The sequence below is a fragment of the Cydia pomonella genome, chromosome 2 (assembly GCF_033807575.1).
Source record: "Cydia pomonella isolate Wapato2018A chromosome 2, ilCydPomo1, whole genome shotgun sequence".
Classification (NCBI taxonomy): Eukaryota; Metazoa; Arthropoda; class Insecta; order Lepidoptera; family Tortricidae; genus Cydia; species Cydia pomonella.
In genome coordinates this window covers 363,530-386,188 of record NC_084704.1, presented here as the reverse complement: position 1 = coordinate 386,188, position 22,659 = coordinate 363,530, and the positions used below count along the sequence as shown (strand labels likewise).

The window sequence follows — 22,659 nt, the reverse complement described above, 5'->3', positions numbered from 1 at the left end:
GGAAATAACAGCATTAAATAACATAAAATATAACCCTAAAGAACCTAAAACCTTTAAGTATATCTATTTATATCTATTTGAGTTTATAACTCGGTAGTGCCCGCACGGATTACACAAAACCATAACAAATTATACACTTAAACCATCCTCAAGAATCACTCTATGGATATGTGGAAACCGCATAAGAATCCGTTCAGTAGTTTTTGTGTTTATTGCGAACATACAGACAGTGTAGTTATAAGCTGTAGTGATGTAGATTGGTCCCTATAAAAAGTTTAACTTATTTTTACGTTACGTTCTCCTTCCCATTGTTATTTACGCCCATTACTAAACAGTACGCCATTTCTAAACTTATTCCCGTAATTAATTAACAACAGTTAAAAATTCCAATCCCATCCAGACACTCATTAATTAAAGGCTAAGATGAAGCCATTTGCATTCACAACAGCACATTTTACTTTTCTGAGGATTAGCGAAATTTCCATACGTTGCACCTTTAACCCATTTCCAACCTAAGCCTGGTGAGTTTAAGGTTGAATTCTGGTTGTACAGAATGGCAAAGGGCTCTCGAGTAAGGACAGCGTAATGAGGGTGAGTAAGATTGGACGTAGATTACCTCTAATAGATTGCGCACTGTGAAGAGTTACAGATTGCGCGAGTTGTCAGATTAAGTCTGTATTGGGCTGCTTTGGCTATAAAATACAATGTGGAAGACCGAACTTGTCACCATATGGATTACCGCAAGCATGGAAAGCAAACAACTGTAGCTGCTCTGTCGATAGTTTGATACTGGTTTGACGTGGGTAAAACCATCTTGCATCCATGCATCTTATACATTTTAATGTCACAAATATCTATAACTACCCGTAGAACTTTTTTTATTGGTATTTGTCTCTAAATTAGTGTATTCTAACTCCAAGCAAGGCCCGGATATCCAAATATCAAAAATACAATCATGTTTTGATATTAGTCTAAGTGAGCCCCGCTCGCATCCACTTAATCTCGTAGACCCAAGCCAATTTTTGCGCTTTTTCAATTTGGAACCTTCTTTTATGTCTACAAGAGTTAAAACTCGAATTGAATTTGTACTTGGAGACATGCGAGGTTAAGTGAACAGCAACTAAATTCGCATAATAAATAGGCGCCTCAACGCATGGTAACCGTGATGTATATGCTCTATCTAGCAGTATTGAAAGATCTGTAATTGGAGAACTATACGCTCTGAGAATTTGAAGAAAAACGTATCTCAAGTATTGGAGGTCGATCTTGACTCGAGAGCGAAGGAGGGGTTCTTTCGAGTTCTTTTACATGCGAAGTTAATACTTACGTGTGCAAAAATACACGTGGAAGTATACTTAGTGTTTTTTTTACAGTCTGGCCCAAAAATACATCGAAATCTTTTTTGAAGTACACGTCTTTTACAAAATGTCATTGAAAAATAAAATTAAATTCAGTTAACTAAAACAAAACGTAATCGGTCAGGGTCCGCATCGTGAAATCAGTCAGGGTAATCTTTTAATTTTTCAAATTAGTTTGTAAAGCCCCGCACACACCGGCGTCTATTTTGTCGCCTGTTGGTATTCGTGCCGCGTGAGTAATCATTATATTATTCATGTGTTCGAAGCTCGCGGGTAATTTGGAACAGGGATCGCGGCAATGATTGCAGTGCGATAAGCCCAAGAGTGGCATTACAATTTTAATCATTTGATATTGATTTGACATTACTCCCAGTTCATCTCAGTCGCTTGATGTTGTTTAAATATGTAAGAGCGTGCACCGAGAGTATAAAGCAATCAATTAACTAAAAATAAAAATAGTACTTTACAGTTAGGATCTAATTGATTCACAATAGGATAGCTAATTAGTAAATAAATTAACTGCCAGATAAAACTTTATGCCAAACTTAGCACTTTATCTACCAGTTAATCTTATTTGAAGATTTCGAAACGCCAACGTTGACTGTATTCGTCAGATAAGTGGCAAGTAGCTTATTCAGGACTTTACTCGGACATTGTGAAACAAGCCTTTAAAGTAGTTACCTACCTAATTTAAAATGTAAGTTTATTCGATTTCAAACCGATAACATATACACAAATAAACGTTTTCGTCCCTACAATCCCTACTAATAAAATGCGAAAGTAACTCTGTCGGTCTGTTACCTCTTCACGTATAAACCGATGAACCGATTTAGATGAAATTTCGTATAATGACAGTTTGAAGCCCAGGGAAGGAGATAGGATCTATCAATCGTCAATATCATTCCACGCAAACAAAGTGAAGGCCAGAAGCTACTATTTAAGTAGATGTTATATAATCCCACTTTCTCCCCACGTAATAAAATGATCAACATCAAAGTAATAACATTCCTCGCGCCTGTTACGAATATTATAATATTATACAAGAACAATATGTTACAATTACGTTTATTAGCATACCGTTAAGGCTTCGAGTGAACATCAAGTGCCTGAATGTTTATCCAGGCGGCTTCAATCAGTTTGACAGTGGAGAACGTATAGTCGACTCCACAAATTTTAAAAATATATTTACATGACCTTATTGTCAATGTTTTAGACGCATAAATCTGAAATCTATTGATTCAAATCTACACAGCATTACTACGATCTATTACATTGCGAAATTTAAAACAGACAGTATTATATAAACTAGGTATATGATACGAAAAGGGTTCACTGAGTACCAGTTCGCCGGACGATTTCGGCCTGTCAGTTACTCGCAAAAGCTGACAATCGCGAATAACTGACAGGCCGATATCGTCCGGCGAACTGGTACTCAGTGGACCCTTTTCGTATCATGTACCTAGTCTATATAATACTGGTAATCAGTGGACCCTTTGAGGAGAGGACAAATAGTACAAATGCAAAAATGAAAAACGAATACAAGACAGAAGATTCACATCCGTACCCTCACAGAACTTCATACACTCTGTACACAGATCCATCCAACTACATATTTGCAAATGCGAGGAGCGCGTTAATAATTATATTGATCGTTGATAATATAATGCTCGTTGAAGGATTGAGATAGGTGTTATGTCTTTATTCGCGTTACTGGTATACTGGTATATCGCTTTTGGCAAGAATTATGGATATATATGTATAAGTGTGTGTGCGCGTATATATGTAGGTATAATAATTTAAGTTATGTGTACTATTGTTTTAGGCTAAAATTTTTAAGTTATATTTTCTACTGCTATTTAGTATTAGTTTAGTTTTTTGCACCTCTTAATATAGGTTGTGCAATAAGAAGGATTTGTATTGTATATTTACCAAAGAGTATTGATAGTAGAAGTGGTGCAAAGTTTAAAAAAATCGTGCTTAGAATTTGACAGCTAATATTGATGACGCTGTGCGACCTACAGATCTACTATGTACGAGATTGCCTGTTAAATATCAAATGTGCGACGAAAAAATTCGGAATAATGTAAAATGTCCTTGGAAGTATCGAATTCAGAAATAATAAGATAATGTTTAAGATAATATATTAGATGTTGACGATGCAAAAGAGATCCAACAGATCCTACTTCAATCAATTGATTTTTATCTTTTTATCTTATCTTTAATATGTGATTGCGTAAATTATTTGCTTTTGTACTAACAATACATTCCAAGATATAATCGCCCACCGTATCTCCTGAATACAGCTCTACGTATTTATTTATTTACAGTACATATGGGGCTACTTTATAGCACTAGTGCGAGAAGTAGCATATTACGTTACTGTGTCGAACATTTAAAGGGCCATATGTACTGTAAAACGTTGTACGATACATGTGCGAATAGGTAATTCGCAACTCGTGTCGATTTAAAACACTCCCTTCGGTCGTGTTTTAATTTATCGCCACTCGTTTCGAATTTCCTATTTTTCGCACTTGTATCGTAATGTACTATTTTCGATGTACCGCGCTCTCAAAATCCCGAGTGTTTAAGAAATCAGAATTATTAGAATATAATACAAGTATTATCGACACAATGGGTGTCGGACCACGCAGAGTGCCTCAAAAACAACAAAAGCACTTCGAACCTTGAACAATAATCCCGTGCCACGTTCAAAGTATATATCCTATAAGGAAAATCGGAGCTCTGACATCCATTTATTGATGTTTTCCCCTTGTACTCGTAACGCTTTCATTTTCAATAGTGTTTGTGGAAATAAATAGCCCTAAATCACAAAATATCTTGAAAATTCCTTGTAGTCGCAGACTCCCTACAGTCTAGTCTAGTCTAGTGTGTAAATAAATAGCGCTACTAAATGACAAGATATCTTGGAAATTCCTTGTAGTCGCAGACTCACTACAGTCTAGTCTAGTCTAGTGTATAAATAAATAGCGTTACTAAATCACAAGATATCTTGGAAATTCCTTGTAGTCGCAGACTCACTACAGTCTAGTCTAGTCTAGTGTGTAAATAAATAGCGTTACTAAATCACAAGGTATCTTGGAAATTCCTTGTAGTCGAAGACTCATTATAGTCTAGTCTAGTCTAGTGTGTAAATAAATAGCCCTACTAAATCACAAGATATCTTGGAAATTCCTTGTAGTCGCAGACATATTATGGTCTAGTCTAGTGTATTGGGCTTGGTTGGAAAATTTGCTAGAAAAGGCAATAAAGGATAAGTACTGGTATTTCGTTAAAAACTCGTTTAATTTATAAGATGAATCTAAAAAAAATTCTTGTTTCAAACCCGATGAAGATTTCCCTGTACGGTTCATAAATTATACGATAATTATGATTGATAAACGTTGACTTATAACAATCAGCTACCTCTAACATATAGCGCCATAAATGTCTGCTGTCAGACTCTTATAATTATTACCTCTTCTACCATTAATACTTATTTAGTAAAACAGAATGATGAATAACAGAACTTTATGACACATATCTATAGAGAAAATAAAGTTACTAGATGCCAAATAAAAGCCGAACCTATCAAGATATTGGTAACATATTTATCTATCAGGAGTAACTTAGAAAGCCTATCCATCCATACGAGTAAGAAAACATTGGCACAAGGATTATCCGGTGATTGGGTAAGTTCAGAACAAAGCCGCAAGACCGATACGATGACAAAGGATCGGGTGATAACAGCCTGCTTACTTCACACTGTTTGTTGGATAACGAATAACGATACACTTTCTCCTGACAAGTGATACAGGATTCCAGGGGGCTCCCCAAGATGCCAATGCCAATGCCAGTGTTCAGAACAGAAAGAAATTAAGCAAGTAAACTACACACTATATACTATCGTATTACATTTTATCGTCGGCCATTTGTAAAACTTATTAAAACGTGATAATCGTTCATTAATGAAATGCGTATAAGTATTGCTTAAATTTATAGATACATATTTCGTAAAGAAGTAAAGGCAAATGCTGTCTGCTAGACTAATGTTTCCACATCTGGACATAGCTAAGGTCAATGTGGAGAAGATCAGGTAAGACGGTCTACAAGGTCTTCCGTCGCTTCTAACTCTTGCGTTTGTACACATACTCCACATACAGAAGTACCGTAGAGCAGGTAGGCCCCCTACCGAGATTCGCAAATTACGGGGATCTTTCTCTTTTACTCCCACTAAGACGTAATTAGAGTGGCAGAGAAAAATGCTCGCAATTGACGACCTTCGATTTTCGCGGTTACAGCCCAGGAGTGAAGTTCTTCCTTTCTGACTGTGTCTGAAGCTGAACTAAGTAAATTATTCAAATACGACAGTTATTGTCCAGATTATCCTACGATGATCTTCTCAGCTAAAAATTACCTTTAAACGTAGACACGGGAGACTAAACGGAAACAAAAACTTCTGAAACCGAAGACTTTCTGTAAGTAAATAAGATAGACTTACCTTTTCCATGGAGCTGTTGGCGGTTCTCGGTGCCCTTGAGGCTCTCGGCCGTGTGCAGCAGCTCGTCCAGCTGCGGCTTCTTCTGTTCCAGCTCACGCAGCACGCCCTACGGAAATATATACATATTAATATACAGAAGATGGCACACAAAATTTTTATACTAGTATGTACATAGCGTTTATAGTATGTACCCATAATACACACATCTCCGTTAAAAGTGTTAAAACCATCACAGTCCGCAATGATTTGTTAGTCCTTAAGTAGTATTTTAATGATTGTATTTTCTTATTTAATTGGTTTTAGAATTATCTCGATGAGTATTATTTGATAATTGTTAATAATGTATCCTCTAGGTACTTAAATAAAGTATTGATTGCTAAAAAAAAAACAAAAAAAATAAATTGCTAGTACCCTAAATTGCCCAACAACAACGGAGCGTGCCAGTCCAGTTGTCACAATTTGTCAAATTGATCTAGTACATTTTCAATTCAATACTCAATCACCAGAATATTTGACCAATTGAATTAAATTGATTAAAAACAACTGTCATTTTAGTACCTGAAATGTAACCAACGCAGCTTTAAATGGATGTATTCATAACTTATAACAAATCTGAAATTTAATGACAAGCCGTTGATGAGAACCACTCGAAACTTCCTCACTTCGCATTGAAACGAATCATTCCAAAAACCCCCGAACAGCACTCACGGCTAACGCTCGACTGATTCTCAATAAAACTTCCACAACTCATTTGTAGTTCTTCCAGTTTCGTCCTAAAATATCCCCATTGTTCGGGAATCCTCGAGACCCCTGACTTGAAGACTTGCTAACATCTAAAATATTTATAGCAACTCGGAGCATCTTCTGTTCAGCAATAAAGGCGTTTTACAATTTTTATAAATATTGGAAACATCAAAATTGATATACTTTCTATGCACGCAACTAACTTGCAGTACTTTTTTATGATATTTTATTAAAGGCCATTATTAAAGCATTTAACAACACACATTATTGTGTTAATGGACGTTTTTATTGTGATGAAACCTAAGGTGGATGAGCTTTCTGTAAGATGACGACGCCTGCGCTGTGGATTTGAAGGTATGCTTTCTTTTATTCAATAAATTTACGACTCAACAAACTACAAACCGGAAAATTCTATGAAACTAGTGCAGAGTAGTATTACTATAAGTAAATGGGACTTTAGTTTGGAATACGGATTTCTTAATTAACGCATACTAACATAAGCGTCTCTTTTTTTCTTTTTATTTGTATTGCATTATTTCAACAGAGGCTGCCTGTCCACTGAGCCGGAGATGAGCTGAAATGCGAGGGAGACTTGCGGGAATCAACCAATGGAATTGCAGGTTGATCGATTCCCGCTCTTTGATTTCTTGTCCGTTCATCTCCTGCACAGTGGAAAGGCGGTTTTACAATCACAGCACACTCAGGCAACTACCTAATATTAGTTTTAGATGGCTTGATCCCCACGGCTGACATAGACAAGTAGTTGAGGTACGAAAGCGGACTGGCTGAATATCACCCAAGCCTCGCTAAGCTGCGGTCGGGTGTGCACTTGCTAACTGGCACCCGGCGATTAAGAGTAGGTCGGGAGAGACCGACAGTGAAATCAATCCGATTGGCTGAGGCGACCCCGATATTCGAGAACTGAACCTTTTAACGGACGGTGGGAATATTCATATAGGTACATATATTCCCACCACATTTTGAAGTTATTCTTTTAAATAAAAGAATTCAACACTTATAAATTACGAGTATTAATGCCTCTGCCGCTGTATCACGTTAATTAAGTCAAAGTTAATATAAGAAGTGGCTCTGTGAGTTGACGTGGCGAACCTTCATGGCTCCGCGCCATCTTGTAAAACCTCCAGAAACTCAGTAAAAAGATCCATCCAAGTCCCTTTTTTGTGTACCTGAGTAGTATAGTTATTTACGATACAAGTGCAGAAAGTAGGAATTCGCAACGAGTGGTGATAAATTAAAACACAACCGGAGGAAGTTTTTTGAATCGACACGAGCTGCGAATTACCTATTCGCACGTGTGTCGTACAACGTTTTACAATACATATGGCCCTGTATATTTTTGACATTGACAGGCACGCAAAGTGCTTATTCCCGCAGTGTTGCGAATGTACTGTAAACAAAATTGTTTGTTCCTGTTATGCAATCATTTCTTTCAGACTTCGCTCTTACTCGGCCAATTATAAATCTGCCAATATCAATAGTGGCGCAGTAGCTTCGATAAAGTTGCCAAACATTAGCTACCTCGCCGGTAGACTATTCGGAGTTTTAATTGAATCGTCAGCCGGTGGCGCCACCTGGCGGCCCTTAATTAAATTAGTTACGAATTGACGCGCACATTATGGGCTGGTTCATTGGCAAAGTTGTCTGTTCAAGTCCCTACAATACCTAGATACTTGCTAAATTTTACTCGTCTAATGGCAGGATTCTATTAATTAAAACAAAAATATTACTTTCCACGAAATAGTAACGTGCTAATGTTTTACCTGGTAGCAAAGAGAATTGATTGTAATAGAGAGGTAAAGTGTAAGAAAAAACGTGCCTCTTAGTTTGAAATCCAAAACAGATGGCGCTATACTGCGCCATATGTTTTGCGGTCACTGAATTATCAAACGTCAACTTTTGACAATCAGAGTTACCGCAAAATGTATGGAGCTGATGTACAGCGCCATCTCGTTTACCTGCCAAATTCGAAGCACAAAATTGTCTTAGATTTTACACATCTTACTTAATCAATGTATCTTCGCTATTGCTAGAAGATATATCATCATGTAAATATCTTGTCCCTAATATGTTTCCACATCAAACGAGCAACAGTTACAATAGTTAAGTTGGGCTAGGTTAAACCAATAGCATTACTAATGAGGCCTCATGGAAGTTCGCATCGAACTCCGTTAGTTTGGGGTCCAAACAAACACACATAATATTCAGGACATTAACTATTCAACGGCCGACCAGCAGGCGACGACCGCTTTTCTAACCGACTTCAAAAAAGGAGGAGATATTTTTTTGTATGTATGTTACTCAATATCTCCGAGAATCGTGAACCGATTTTCAAATTATTTTTTTAATCGAACGGGTATAACCCCGAGATGGTCCCGTTGGCACCAAGTCGGGGTCTGATGATGGGATCTTGGAGAAATCGAGGGAACTCTTCAAATGTTGTAGGTACATGTATGGCGCTTTTGGTAATTTCTGAAGTCGGTTTTATTTTTTGTTAAAAAGTTTTATACAAGCTTTTATTTAACTTGCCCTGTTAGTATGCATGTATGTATGTATGTTGGGTGTGTGTGTGTAAATTTGAACCAATTCTCGGTTTTAGATTGAGCTGAAGTTTGGCATACATATGTAAGTCGGGTGACAGTGCAATATTATGGTACCATCGAGCTGATATGATGATGGAGACAGGAGGTGGCCATGGGAATTCTGTGATAAAACAACTCAACCTAATTGGGTTTGGGATTTAGAAATGTCCCGATGAGTATTAGTTGCCTGTGGAAATAAAACTCCAGTCAGCGATAAAAGCTTGTAGCAAAAATTAGCCAAAAACTTATTCATTTTATAAAACAACAGTTATAGGGTTATTATTTACCTTTAAAGTCTGATTTATCAAACATTTGATAAAATTATCTGTCAAATAAAGATAACACGCTCATTTTCTTTCACAAGCAAGAAGAAAAAGATCCGAGATTGTTATTTTTTCTGACAGATTATTTAATCAGATGTTTGAAAAATCAGACGTAAAACAAATAATTTGTGTATGGTAATGACTTGGTCTTTGACAAAAGTTCAAAAAACCAAACTCAAGGTTTGTCAGCGAGCTATGGAGCGTAGTATTCTGAGCGTGAAGTTAACCGATCGCATTAAAAATACAATACTACGCTCCAAAACTGGAATAACTGATGTAGCTGAAACTGCCGCTAAGCTCAAATGGGACTGGGCAGGGCACGTCTGCCGTATGCCGGATGACCTGTGGGCCAAAACAGCCACCTGTTGGGTCCCACAGGTTGTAAGGCGTCACGGTAGACCTCGTCGGAGATGGCGGGACGAACTTGATGCCTTCGACAGAGACTGGTGGGAGACTTCCGAGGATAGGGACACGTGGAAGAATAAGAGGGAGGCCTTTGCCCAGCAGTGGGACAGTATGGGCTCATAATAATAATAATGTCTTTTACTCTGTTTTCCTTCCCATGTAACCTTTCAGCGGACTTTTAAAACGCAGGTTTTTGGATTGTTTACCACACGAGACAATTATTTATAGAAAATACCTACCAAATTTAATTATAACTGATAAAATTGCCCCGGGCTCCAGTACTGTCTATCAGAATCAACAATATATAAGTAATATGAAAGTTCATCATGCGAGCGGTCTGACCTACTGGGTAGCGACCCTCCTATGAAGCCGATGGTCCTAGGTTCGAACCCCAGTCAAGGCATTTATTTGTGTGATGAACACAGATATCTGTTCTTGGTTCATAGATGTTTTCTATGTATGCAAGTATGTATTTAATATAGGTATATATATAGAATAAAATAGAATAGAATATTTTTTTTATTCGTAGACACAAACAAGACACATTAAATTACATGATATAACAAAAACAAAGGAAGTATAAAGTGCCACGAAATGGCCTCATCTCAGCATGTTGCTGGTGGCTTCCAGCGCTGATCTTCCGATGAGACCATCAAGTGAGAAAAATCACGAAAGGTAACAGACAAGAAGGAAAAAGACAAAATAATATAGAGTGAACAAATTGAAAAATAGATAAAAGATAACGACTATATAACGATATCGTCGCCTAGTACCCATAGTTTTGCTTAGTTTGGGGCTAGGTTGATCTGTACCCCTAGTGTAAATATTTTCGACAGCGAAACGCTTAACGCAAACGCGTACGTCACATTTCGCTATCGACTAAATTTACACTAGGGGTACTGTATGTCCCCTAATATTTATTATTTATTTATAATCAGTTTGTGAACACACATTGATATCTTGTCCGCGTGCGGGACAATTCAGGGCGCCCGCTAGCTGGCGCGGTTGCTCGGAGCGGGTGAGCGGATTAACGAAAAATAGTATGAGCAACGCTGACTGGCGCAAACGCGAGCGACTGATTTTATCTACAATGTCACCCGCGTGCGAGCGCCCGCTCCGTGGATAGCGAATGCCCTCATAAGTCTCTCCGCTCTTCCCACAGCCGACTGAGTATCGATGTGGGAATCACCTTAGGTTGATTCACGGCGTTATAAGTAATACCTCGGATATACAAATAGCAACAAAGCGATAACTTAGAAAACTCATGGAACACGTTAGAAGAATAATATAAATGGGAACGAAATGAGTGAACGTAGCGAGAAATGCTTTCATCTCTCCGTGGAAATGAGTAATGATCACGAATAAATAGGCCATTTATGAAAGCGAAATAAGAATTATAATAACCTACACTACAGTAACATGAAAACATAATGTAATATACAGTTATTTTTGTCGTTTATTCCTACTACACATGCGAAAGTAACTCGGTCTTTTTGTCTGTGTTGATGTGTTCACGTTTAAACCGCTTTATATAAAATTTGGTATTACTATAGTTTGAGGTCCGAGAAAGGACATAGGATAGTTATCGATCATCATCAATATCATCATCCCATACAGATGAAGTCGCGGACACAAGCTAGTATATCAGTAAATTAGTAGTAGCTGTTGTTTCAAATGTTTTCCGCGTTCGTCAATGAGGAAATTTACTTCATGGATGTGATATTTACACTGAACTTATTCCAGGATTTAGATTCAGTCTCAAGAAGAAGGTTGTACGCAAAGACAAAGCACGTCAAAATTTCCAATTACGGTACCCATCGTCATGACTAATACTTGAACAAATTAATATCGGGAGACATCACAAATTCTGCAAATTCCGTCTAATTGTACGCACCTGCTTTCCAAATACTGAACCTGCGGCCGGCCGAACTCCAAAAACTTTTCCACTCTGTGTTTTCGTCTTATAACATGACTTCTAACTCCATAATAACGGCAAATAATCGTAGAATACTTATACTGGTCCGCGTTAAATGTTTCCGATAAGCGTTGCGAATCTTCAGTTCCTTTTATTGATCTCCGGGAACACATACAACAAAAACTAGCTTAAGAAGACCTTCCATCCCTCCCTTTACTACTACCATTATAAGGGAATGCGAGGGTGTCGGTTCAAAATGACAGGTCTAGGTAAAATGGTGATTCCTCGTCAGGTAACTCTTGCAGTTTTTATGTGGGCCGGGATGTTTTGTCTTATAATTCTCGGTTATTTTCGTAATTTTACGCTTTTTGATTGGCTTGGAATTTTAGAAAGGTCAGTAAACGTTTGATTTGACACGTTTTTTTCGAGGGCCATCTTTATTACTCGTATTTACCTACTTAACCAATTTTATTTTTAACATGCTTACATGAAAATTGGAATTTGACTGAAAATTTAAGACTTTTTCGTTCCGTGAGTAACCTACATTTAGACTTGTTGAATTCTTGTCGATTATTTATGTAGAATAACATCTTTCAAGATTTATTCATATTAATTTATTTATAATATTATTCATATTACAAAAGAGTTTAGTTTTAGGGCAGAAAATTACAGATTTGACAATAAATATAGGTGTAACCTCCCAGATTTGTAGGCATTCATAGTCGACGATAGTTACTATCACAGGACCGAACGATTAATAAAAAAATATATTTATTTCAGACAAAATCCATACAGTTATTTGCCACCGACATGTTTAAAAAAAAGTTCACGAACAGGATCTTAACTTCGGTGAAAGATTACCGGAAGCCACTATTTATGTCTTTACAGATAAAAAGCCCGCCGTCAGGAGGAAATATTGCTTCTCGAGAATACGGGGACTTAAGAGGAAAATTACCCAGTTTCCCGTACGTACAGAGATTAATTTTGATGACGCGTTTCTTGATTTTTCATTCCTGTAATATTGCAGGAGTTACTGCTTGGCAAGTTTCTGTTTGTGTAGGTAGATTTATATATTGTTTTTTTATTCCGTAGACTAAAATGACATTTCATGTGGTACTAAGAAATGTCATGTCTTACATATGAAACGTCATTTTAGTCTACGGAATAAAAAAACAGACAGATGCATACATTTTATATGCATTTATAGGTAGGTAAGATTAAGGCGTTATATAAACGAATTATTGATCCATTATGAATTGAAAACATTGACATTTAAAAGTGATGTATTTTTTCTGGAAATGATAAAATATTCAAATATGCAAAGCTGTTAAGACAGGATCTGTCAAAAAAGAGACATTTTATATTCGCGACACCAACTCACATTTCCTCTTAATTCCAACCAGCACGGTAATACCGGAACTGAATTCCAACAAGTTCCGGGAACGTTTTCATTACGAGTCCTGTATATATACGCAACGTTGTTGACTCGCCGGCTGACTAGTATCGGACATTCGGAATTCGGACAAAAGAGACATTTCTCATTAAGAGCGGGTTGCGTTGCATCATGCCATTATTAAAAACGCTATGAAATAGGTATTAAATTTTTTCAAGGAACGATTTATAGAGAAATCTGTTCCTATTTATTTTATACTACGTCGGTGGCAAACAAGCATAAGATCCGCCTGATAGTTTCTAGAGAGTGTATTCAAACGGGACAGGCGCTTCCTCTTAATTCCAATGAGCCCCGGCAATACGGGAACATACTTCCAAGAAGTTCCGGGAACGTTTTCATTACGCCTTCTGGATATATCCGCGGCGTTGCTTGGTGCTCACCGGACGACTGACTTTCGAACGCACGAGACATTTCTCATTGCGAGCAGTGTTACCGCTTTAGAATGTTTGAATCTTTTAATTCAAAAGATTTGACATCGATTGATTTAACGGTGTCTCAATACCTACTTATAGGTTGGTTTAGTGGATGCGAGATACACTGCGAGAAGTTAGAAATTTACTTAAGCTTTGGAGATTTTAGTTTTAAGTAAGTGTTAGTTTTTCTGTTACAAACAGCCTGATCGACCAAATTTGGCTGATAATGTTTGCTTAAAATAGGCTGATTGTGCGTGTTTTGAGTAATCGTTTCTCAGTAGAAAACGTATTGTTACGCCAACACACAAGTGTGGGTGTATTCTATAAAAGAATAAATAATATCTTTACTACTGAAGACGAAGCCCATATGCGTATTATGCACCACCTACTTGAACTATTCGATATTTGTATATAAGAAAAGTAAACGTTACTCAGTTATCTTGATTTTTCTCGAACATTTATACTGCAATGAGGCCAAGAGTAAGCTTTACAAGACTTCTCTGTCGCTTCGGAAAATACATCGGAAGGAAGAAATGCTCGCCCGTTGAGCTGGCTCGAAGTTATAAGTATCGGTTGGTATATGTAGGAACGGTATGTCATACGGCCCAATTCGAACAATGGCTATAAGATGTCACAGCGATGCGACACCGATCTGTCAGTGTTGACACGGTGTAATGCACCTCTGGAGTTGCAGGCGTCCCTAGGCTACGGAGACTGCTTACCATCAGGCAGGTCGTATGCTTGTTTGCTAACGACATAGTATAAAAAAAGATTGGTATGGGCAATACGTTGAACAAACTCACGGACCATTTAGTTGCAAGTGTTGTAAGTCTAATTTTTTTTTATACCAAGACGGTGGCAAGCAAGCATATGGCCCGTCTGATGGTAAGCAATCACCTTAGCCTATGGACGCCTGCAACTCCAGAGGTGTTACATGCGCGTTGCCGACCCTTTAAAAATCTGTACAATTCTAGACATTTGATTACATTGCCTGCCCCGAGCCTAGTTATCGAGAAGTACAATACAACGGGCCATTCGTGGTGGAAGCAAAGCTCCTTAAGTCTGCGACCAGGAGGCCAACTTCTCAGTCTTGGAAACGATAAAGGTATTACAAATGGGTGGGCTTCTTCAGACAATTGTTGTTAGAGAAATGGGGTACTTACGACTTAAAGAAAGCTATTAACATTTTAAAATTGGTACTAGAGTATCCATGATAGAATACTAGGGAATTCGAGTTGTTGACAAGGCTAATATAGACTTATATGCGTATTCTGATTTTATTAACTGGTTGTTAATTAGATCTGGATTAGTTATAGAGTAGAATAGGATCTGATCTATCAGTATCAAAACTGACATTTCTTAGAAATATCACTTTTGACACTAACAGATCATAAATAAATAAATAAATATTATAGGATATTATTACCCAAATTTACTAAGAAGACAGACAACGATATTTATAATATATAGAGGTAATTATAAATACATGGAAACACCCATGACTCAGAAACAAATATCCGTGTTCATCACACAAATATATAATCTTAACAGGATTTGAACCCGGGATCATCAGCTTCATAGGTAGGGTCACTACCCACTAGGCCAGACCGGTCGTCAAAAGATATCATATCCATATCTAACCTACGTCCCTGATCTAACCCAGACTTTATTAATGTCCGATTATGTCACCGCCACTTTTTAAGATCTTTTTTTGGTATTGGTAGACTCCGTCTAGGAGGCTAACGTGACACTAACTTGAACAGAACAAAGTAAGGGAACGTCATTGCAAACTTTGTATATTTATAGAAATTATACATTAAGGCAATGATGACATTGTCACACTTTGCCATTGCAATTGCCACGTTAGCGTAGCATAGCGTTATCAGACTCTATATTGAACGAATGACCTTCCTTCTCCTTATATCCTATCCTATCCTTAATGTTTCCTTGAATGTGGTCGATGCAAACATAGGCAGTCAAAAGACGAATACGATCAGACTAATCGCCGTAAAACCACGGCGATTTACCGCTGCAGAGGAACAAGTCATGTGACGACTGATAAAATAGAAATGGATGTGGAGGGCTATAGGTATTATTGGAAAGGGCAAACTAAGGAAAAGGTAGATGGATAGAAACTGCTTGAAAGATTGAACTGTGTGAGAGACAATATAAAAAGGAAGTGAATGATGAGATGACGAGTGACAGACATGTGGAAGAAAAATAACAGGTCATATGTATTGTGTATCTGTGCTGATAAAGAAGTCCACTGACTCTTAGCTACAAGCATCCCAATAAGAATCATAATATTTATATTATTTATTTCAGACCAGGAATAGTCGACGTAATCGACCTATGTACAACTATCTATATCCCCACGTCTAAACACCACGAGCAGCGTGGCGCGACTGACCATGCTACACCACGTGCCACCGTGCGGCGTGCCGGCCGGGCCCGTTGCCTAGCAACCGACCCCTGCCGGCCGCGGCGCATGCGCCTTGCTGGCAGGGTGAATAGGGAAGTCGTAGTGTCGACATTTGTAGAGTCGATAGTGTCGGTATTTGTTAGAGGCATTAATAATTGCTATTAATAAATACACATTTACAATTTACAAACACAAAAATACAATTATCATTTACTACCACACTAAAAGCGTGACCAGCATGTAAAGTAAGTGATACATGCCAATAATCCTTGTAACACCTAGAGTTTAAGAATTTACATTTAAAAAGAATCATCGGAAAACCGCACGTTTTTATGCAGACAATTGACAACATTTCAATTTTCTGACCATATAATTTTATTCTCTACATTTTAATTGAAACGAGGAATACGCTAATAGTTTATTTTTTTCCACTAGGATTTGTATTTACATTTATTATAATTTTTTTAATGTGTACTTATTCTAAAATGGCGTAACTCCAGTTCTACGCTAGAAGCTAGGTCTCATCTCGATTGAAAAAAAACATGACTTAATTAATCTGACGGTGTCTGTCATTGTCAATGTTTTAAACTGGTCCGTTGTTGTTTTAAAACAATTTTGATAAAATATCAGATTTCTACGACGATTTGAATATTATAACGGATACTGATACACGAATACGATACCAGACTTTCATACGGATACGACGGATTGACGGATGAACACTAACGAATGTAAAGTAATTAAATGTTCGTACCGATATCTTCGACGTATCCTTTTTACTTTTTTTTGCAGTAGGTAAGGGACGAAACAGTATTTGGTATACTTTGGAGGAGTATATACCTCATCGATCCATATGGCTTTGTCCATTTTACAAACGATTAGAAGATAGTAACTTATTATATAAATAAATTTCTTTTTGTTTTGAAATTCAATCAATACGTCGTATTTAATTGACAATGTCAAATCCAATATTATGAACGCTAATTTTTTTTCGTGATGAATGGCAATGGCATTTCACCTATTGTGCCGTAGAATTGGTAAAATCACAACATGTTTTAAAATTCTTTTGTATTTTTTGTAATAAGTCATATTAAATTTATATTAATATATTGCAGTGTTCATGAAGCAAAATACTTCCAAATCATAATATGTAAAATTTCAAGTTTTATAAAAATGAAATGTTGTCAATTCAGATACGAGTATATACGTCTTCAATATTATTATTGAAATTAGTTAAGAACATTATGATACTCCATGTCTACGCTCCACTTTCTCAAGTGACAATAACTCATTAACAAACTTGTTTAGGTACGTCTTGATAATTGTATGTAAAGTATACTGACACTGACGGATCGATGAAGTTGACAAAGTAGGTTTTAAAAGATGTATTGATTTTTGGTCGAGTTCTGTTTTTCTGAGTAGTTACACTAGCTTCTGCCCGCGACTTCGCCTGCGTGGAATGATGATGATGATTGATAAAAACCATTCTAAGTCCTTGCCGTGCCTCAAGCTATATACCTAGGTATATACCAAATTTCATCTCAATTGGTTCAGCTGATTAAGCGTGAAGGTGAGAACATATTATTTATATGCCGCAGTGTTAGCGAAGGCCTTCGTTTTGACTCGGGCATACTGCTATCATATGTCCGGATGTTTTCTTCTCCAGGTCGCAATTCTCAACCGATTCTCGAGAAATTTTGTGAGCAGGTTCATTGGATACATTAAATTTTTGTCGTTTGGTATTAAAAATGTTAAAAATTGCGAGTACGCTGTGATAATGACTTTAAGAAGTAAGTATTTTTTTAAGCTTCTGAAAGATATATTATGAATCTTAACGCGAGGTCTACAGCTCCCAGAGCCACTAGTTTGTAATGTTAGTACGGATAAGTGATCGCTCACTTGAACTGGCAAGTCAAAGTGCGATAATAATCAACAGGAAGGTATCAGTTTTATCGACTTACGCCCATCCCTAACTTCCGCGCATGCGTTGTAACGCCACCGAGCCTATAAAAGCTCTTGTCAGGGGTGTAACATGCCATCCGCCGTCTAGGTACTGGACAGGTGGGATGTATTTTAATTTTATGAGGCGAGTGGAACGAATAATAAATGGAATGAAGGTAATAAAAATAAAGAGAAATGGTACTGATAGTTTCCATACCCCTACTAATATTATAAATGCGAAAGTAACTCTGTCTGTCTGTTGCTGAACCAATTTAGATGAAATTACAAACTACATACAAGCTTCTGTTTGACCCAATGGTTGACTGGTAGAGAATGTCTTAAGGCATTTAGTCCGCCATTTGTATAATTTTATATCGTGCATTAAATCTTAAATAAATAAATAAATTTGATATAGACATAGTTTGAGGCCAAAGTTTAAAGGATAGTTTTTATCAATCATCATCATTATCCCATGCAGACAAAATCGCGGGCAGACGCTAGTGTGATTACTCATTAATATTGTGCGCGTGGCCTTTCTACGCGGTACAGTGTGTTTACAATCAATTTGAATTGCGCGAAATAAAAAATAAATCCTGTGATCGCCTTCAACTAAAAATCGGATCCCTTTGTTTGTCATCATTATTAGTCATAACTCTGAAACCGTTAACTTTTCAGGACTTTCCTTAGGTTATCCTATAGATAGGTTAGGTTAGGTTAGGTTTGTTTTATGGCGAAAATGCGGACAAAAAATACATTATGACTTAAAACTTTATGGGAAACAATAGAGACCCACTAAAGATACATCAACTGATTTCATTTAATTCTGTCAGACATTGGGGTCTGTTAAAATTTAGCCTTCCACTCCACGCATCAAAAAGTTTTTGGAAAAAATCATTTTTGGTACTACTAGATTTATCGCTGATTCTTTTTCCACAGGCAAGTAATACTGATGAGTAGAGACGATTCTAAAAACCCCAAACATAATTAGGTTGCAATGTTTCCTCACAAAGTTCCCATGGCCACCTCATATCTCCATCATCAGATCAGCTCCATGGCATCATAATATTGCATTGTCACCCGACTTACATGCATAATTTCAGTTTAATCGGAAATCGGGAAGTGGATCAAATATAGTTTCCAAGATTTGACTAACACAAACATACATACATACACACTAACAGGGCAGGTTAAATAAAAGCTTGTAAAAAATAAGTATTTCAAAATTTTATTTCAGCGCCATCTACCGAAATTTCCGTGAACCAAGAAAAGAGACAATGAACCTTGAAACTTAAACCGGCTCCCCACGTCTAGTCTGTTCTCCGTAGTTCACGAACTCGACGCTACATTTTTATTTACGTTTATTTTATAAATGGCTGAACCACGTGGCAGGTGTAAGAAAAAGTGAATGGGGTGTTTTATACTCGCTGCACTTCGTTCCTTCAAATAATTATTGTAAAATATTTTTTTACTACTTAAATTGCGCCAATATTTATTTTGAAATTGTTTTTTATAGATAAGATAATAGTAGATTATTGCAGAGGCCGGAAAAGGGCAATTCATGGATGAGTTTCCATTTTGTCGGACGACGCGAAGCGGAGACTGCCAAAAAAGACGAATCCACGAATTGCTGTTCCTGCCGAGACATATATAGTGCTTTTCTCCAAAGATGCGAGGAAACCAGGTAAAATAAATATAATTTAAATATGAACCAGCCCTCAAATCGAACGTTCACATGAAGAACGTCAAAAAAAATTCCCTCTTTAATTATTTTTTAAAAGTCAAAGGCACAACTATTCTGCCATTCTGTGCCATTCAATATTCGCTCATTCAATATACTTGTGCAATATAAGCTGTATTTGCACGCATGAGATCCTTAAAAAAATATAAAAGTTATATAGTCTTTGATTTTATTAAGCGTATTCGCACGATCATACACGTCGGTCTTATACGACTCTATCCTATAGCTATGATGTTACTATAAATATTGTATTGACTTGTAAAAGAGCCCTTGAGGCCTACTTGCAGAATAAATTTTTGAATTTTGAATTTTTGAATTTTAAGCTTGAAATGATGCTGACCGGGTCGTGGAGCACAGCCTGCGGCTATATTAATTGGCTGTATGCGTTTTTCTTAGTGTGTTTTTAATTTGAGTTTGACCATAACGAAGAACTTTCCGTACTATTTTTGCTACATTAAGGTGAACATTCCCGAGTATATTGGAGAAAAGATAATTTACGATTCAAGTGGGCATATTAAAATGCGCTTATGAACGTCAAATAAAGCTATCAAAATAAACTATTAGCAATATGAACAACTCCGTCCTGACGTCCGACTTTCAATCCGGAGGTCGCGGGTTCAAACCCAGGCTCGTACCAATGAGTTTTTCGGAACTTATGTACGAAATATCATTTGATATTTACCACTATCTTTTCGGTGAAGGAAAACATCGTGAGGAAACTTGCATACATCTGCGAAAAAATTCAAAGGTGTATGTGAAGTCCCCAATCCGCATTGGGCTAGCGGGGGGACTATAGCCCGAGCCCTCTCGCACATGAGAGGAGGCCTCTGCCCAGCAGTGGGACGCATATAGGCTGAATTATTATTATTCATATGAACAAAATAAATGGTTCTTTCACAACTCTTTATTAATTTTCTATCGGCAGGGCCTGCCGTTAAAAACCATACCAAATCTTACTGTTTTCAAGATTTACAAGTAAATAGTAAATAAACAGAAAATACAGATATAACTCCCAAAGTTCATACATTCGTCTACATTAGCTCGTAATCCGACTCGATCAGCTGAGCGAGTTAATCCCGCAAACTCCTATCACGTTCCACGCGAACTATCAATATAGGCCTTATCGACACAACTTTGAGTCCAGTTTAAATTAGCAAATTGATTTGAAATATGATTATTAGAGTAATAACTTCATTGGGATGAAATTAATTTTCACAAGGAAGTATCACGTCAAACATAGATAACAAGTTATACACCGTATCCCTAGACCGTAAAGTCTCTTTTTGATTGAATTATTTAACTAAAACAGAGAGTTATGTAAGTAATAGTTGAGATGAAAGGGGTATTGATATTGACTTATTGCTGCGATGAACAAACAGACAAATATTGAATATACACGAAACTGATATCGGAGCCGATCGAGTTCCTAGCGTGTTTACTGTACAGTCAAAGTATTAAATATCGATACGGACAAAGTGTCATAAATATGTACACACTACCTTAATGTATGGGCAATAAGAGCGTGTATACATATTTTTGGCACTTTGTCCGTGCCGATATTTAATACCTTGACTGTACCAGCAGCCACTATCACAAACACATACGGTTCATCAATGATCAGTTGAGAGTTAGTGCAGAATACAAATACGCGTGTATAGCCCAAAAGTTAACCCTTCGAGTTCCAATAGGCCTTGTACTAAAATTAAACATTTGGCCCGATTCGAAGAATCATTAAGACATGTTTAAGATCTTGGAAAGATAGATCGATAACAAAACGATGTCAAAATTGACGTTTATTTGGATTCCGCTGTGATCCCAATAAGATCTATCTACGATATTTTTAACGTCCAAGTGACATTGTTTGCCCGAATCGAGCTGCTTCTGTCAATTATACTACATACACACGATATCTAAATGAGAACTTATCTAAACCAGAACTTATCGTTATCGTATCTCATTCTTCGAATCGGGCCGAATGTTGCATTTTTTGAAGTATCTAACTAGCAGCTATAATAGCTATAGCTGACTATAAATATCGACACAGACAAAGTGCCAAAAATATGTACGCACGACCTTATTGCCTATGCATTAAGGTAGTGTGTACATATTTTTGCCACTTTATCCGTGTCGATATTTAACACATTCACTGCCAGACAAAAAACGGCGCACTACCCCAGAAACCGGTGGTCTATAGCTGCGTACAAAAAAACCCGCCCAGCGGGTTGTCCGGCATCTGAACAAAGTTCACGAGCGCCCACCAGGTGGGTTCCCGGCAGTGAATGTGTTAATACATTTAGCGAATAACATTGAAAAATATTATAGACAGTAAGTAAGTATTTACGATTTAGATAAACAATGTTTTTCGATAGCGTCAATTTTATCACTCTTCAAATACACTCACAATAGTTTAAGTAAGTAATATCGCACGGACCCCTAGATTGGTCAAACATATCGGTCACGTCTCAATGTCAAAAAAGTAAATACACTTAGTCTGTCCTAATTCAAGAAGAGTAATATCAAGCTAAATCCACTTAGTGTCCAAAACACCCGAAATACCATTTTTCCATTAGGCAGTAATAAAATTACTAGACAATAACACGGCTCCCGCGGCGCACCTCGCCTTAATTCAATCTCATGAACACCCACCCTTAATTACCGCTCATCCAAATGAAAACGAACCTTGAGTCTTTTAATAAAAGGTTCAATTTGGAATGTGGTGAAGTAATCAAATTTAGATTAAAAGCGAAGGTTGCTTCATTTTAAGTAGTTTGCATACTTTTAAGGATATTGACGGCACCTGATTTTTCCATCAAAGTAAAATTAAAATACTTTTCCCGTGGGCTTTTTTA

At 37.1% G+C, this 22,659-nt stretch overlaps 1 protein-coding gene across 1 annotated transcript in view; it reads right to left on the bottom strand.

The window, feature by feature from the left end:
* LOC133515617 (uncharacterized) overlaps window positions 1-22,659 on the bottom strand; it is a 1,004,237-nt gene that overhangs the window by 772,410 nt on the left and 209,168 nt on the right. Inside the window, 1 exon segment of the mRNA XM_061848189.1 lies at window positions 5,857-5,962. Within this exon segment, the coding sequence (XP_061704173.1) occupies window positions 5,857-5,962 (106 nt within the window).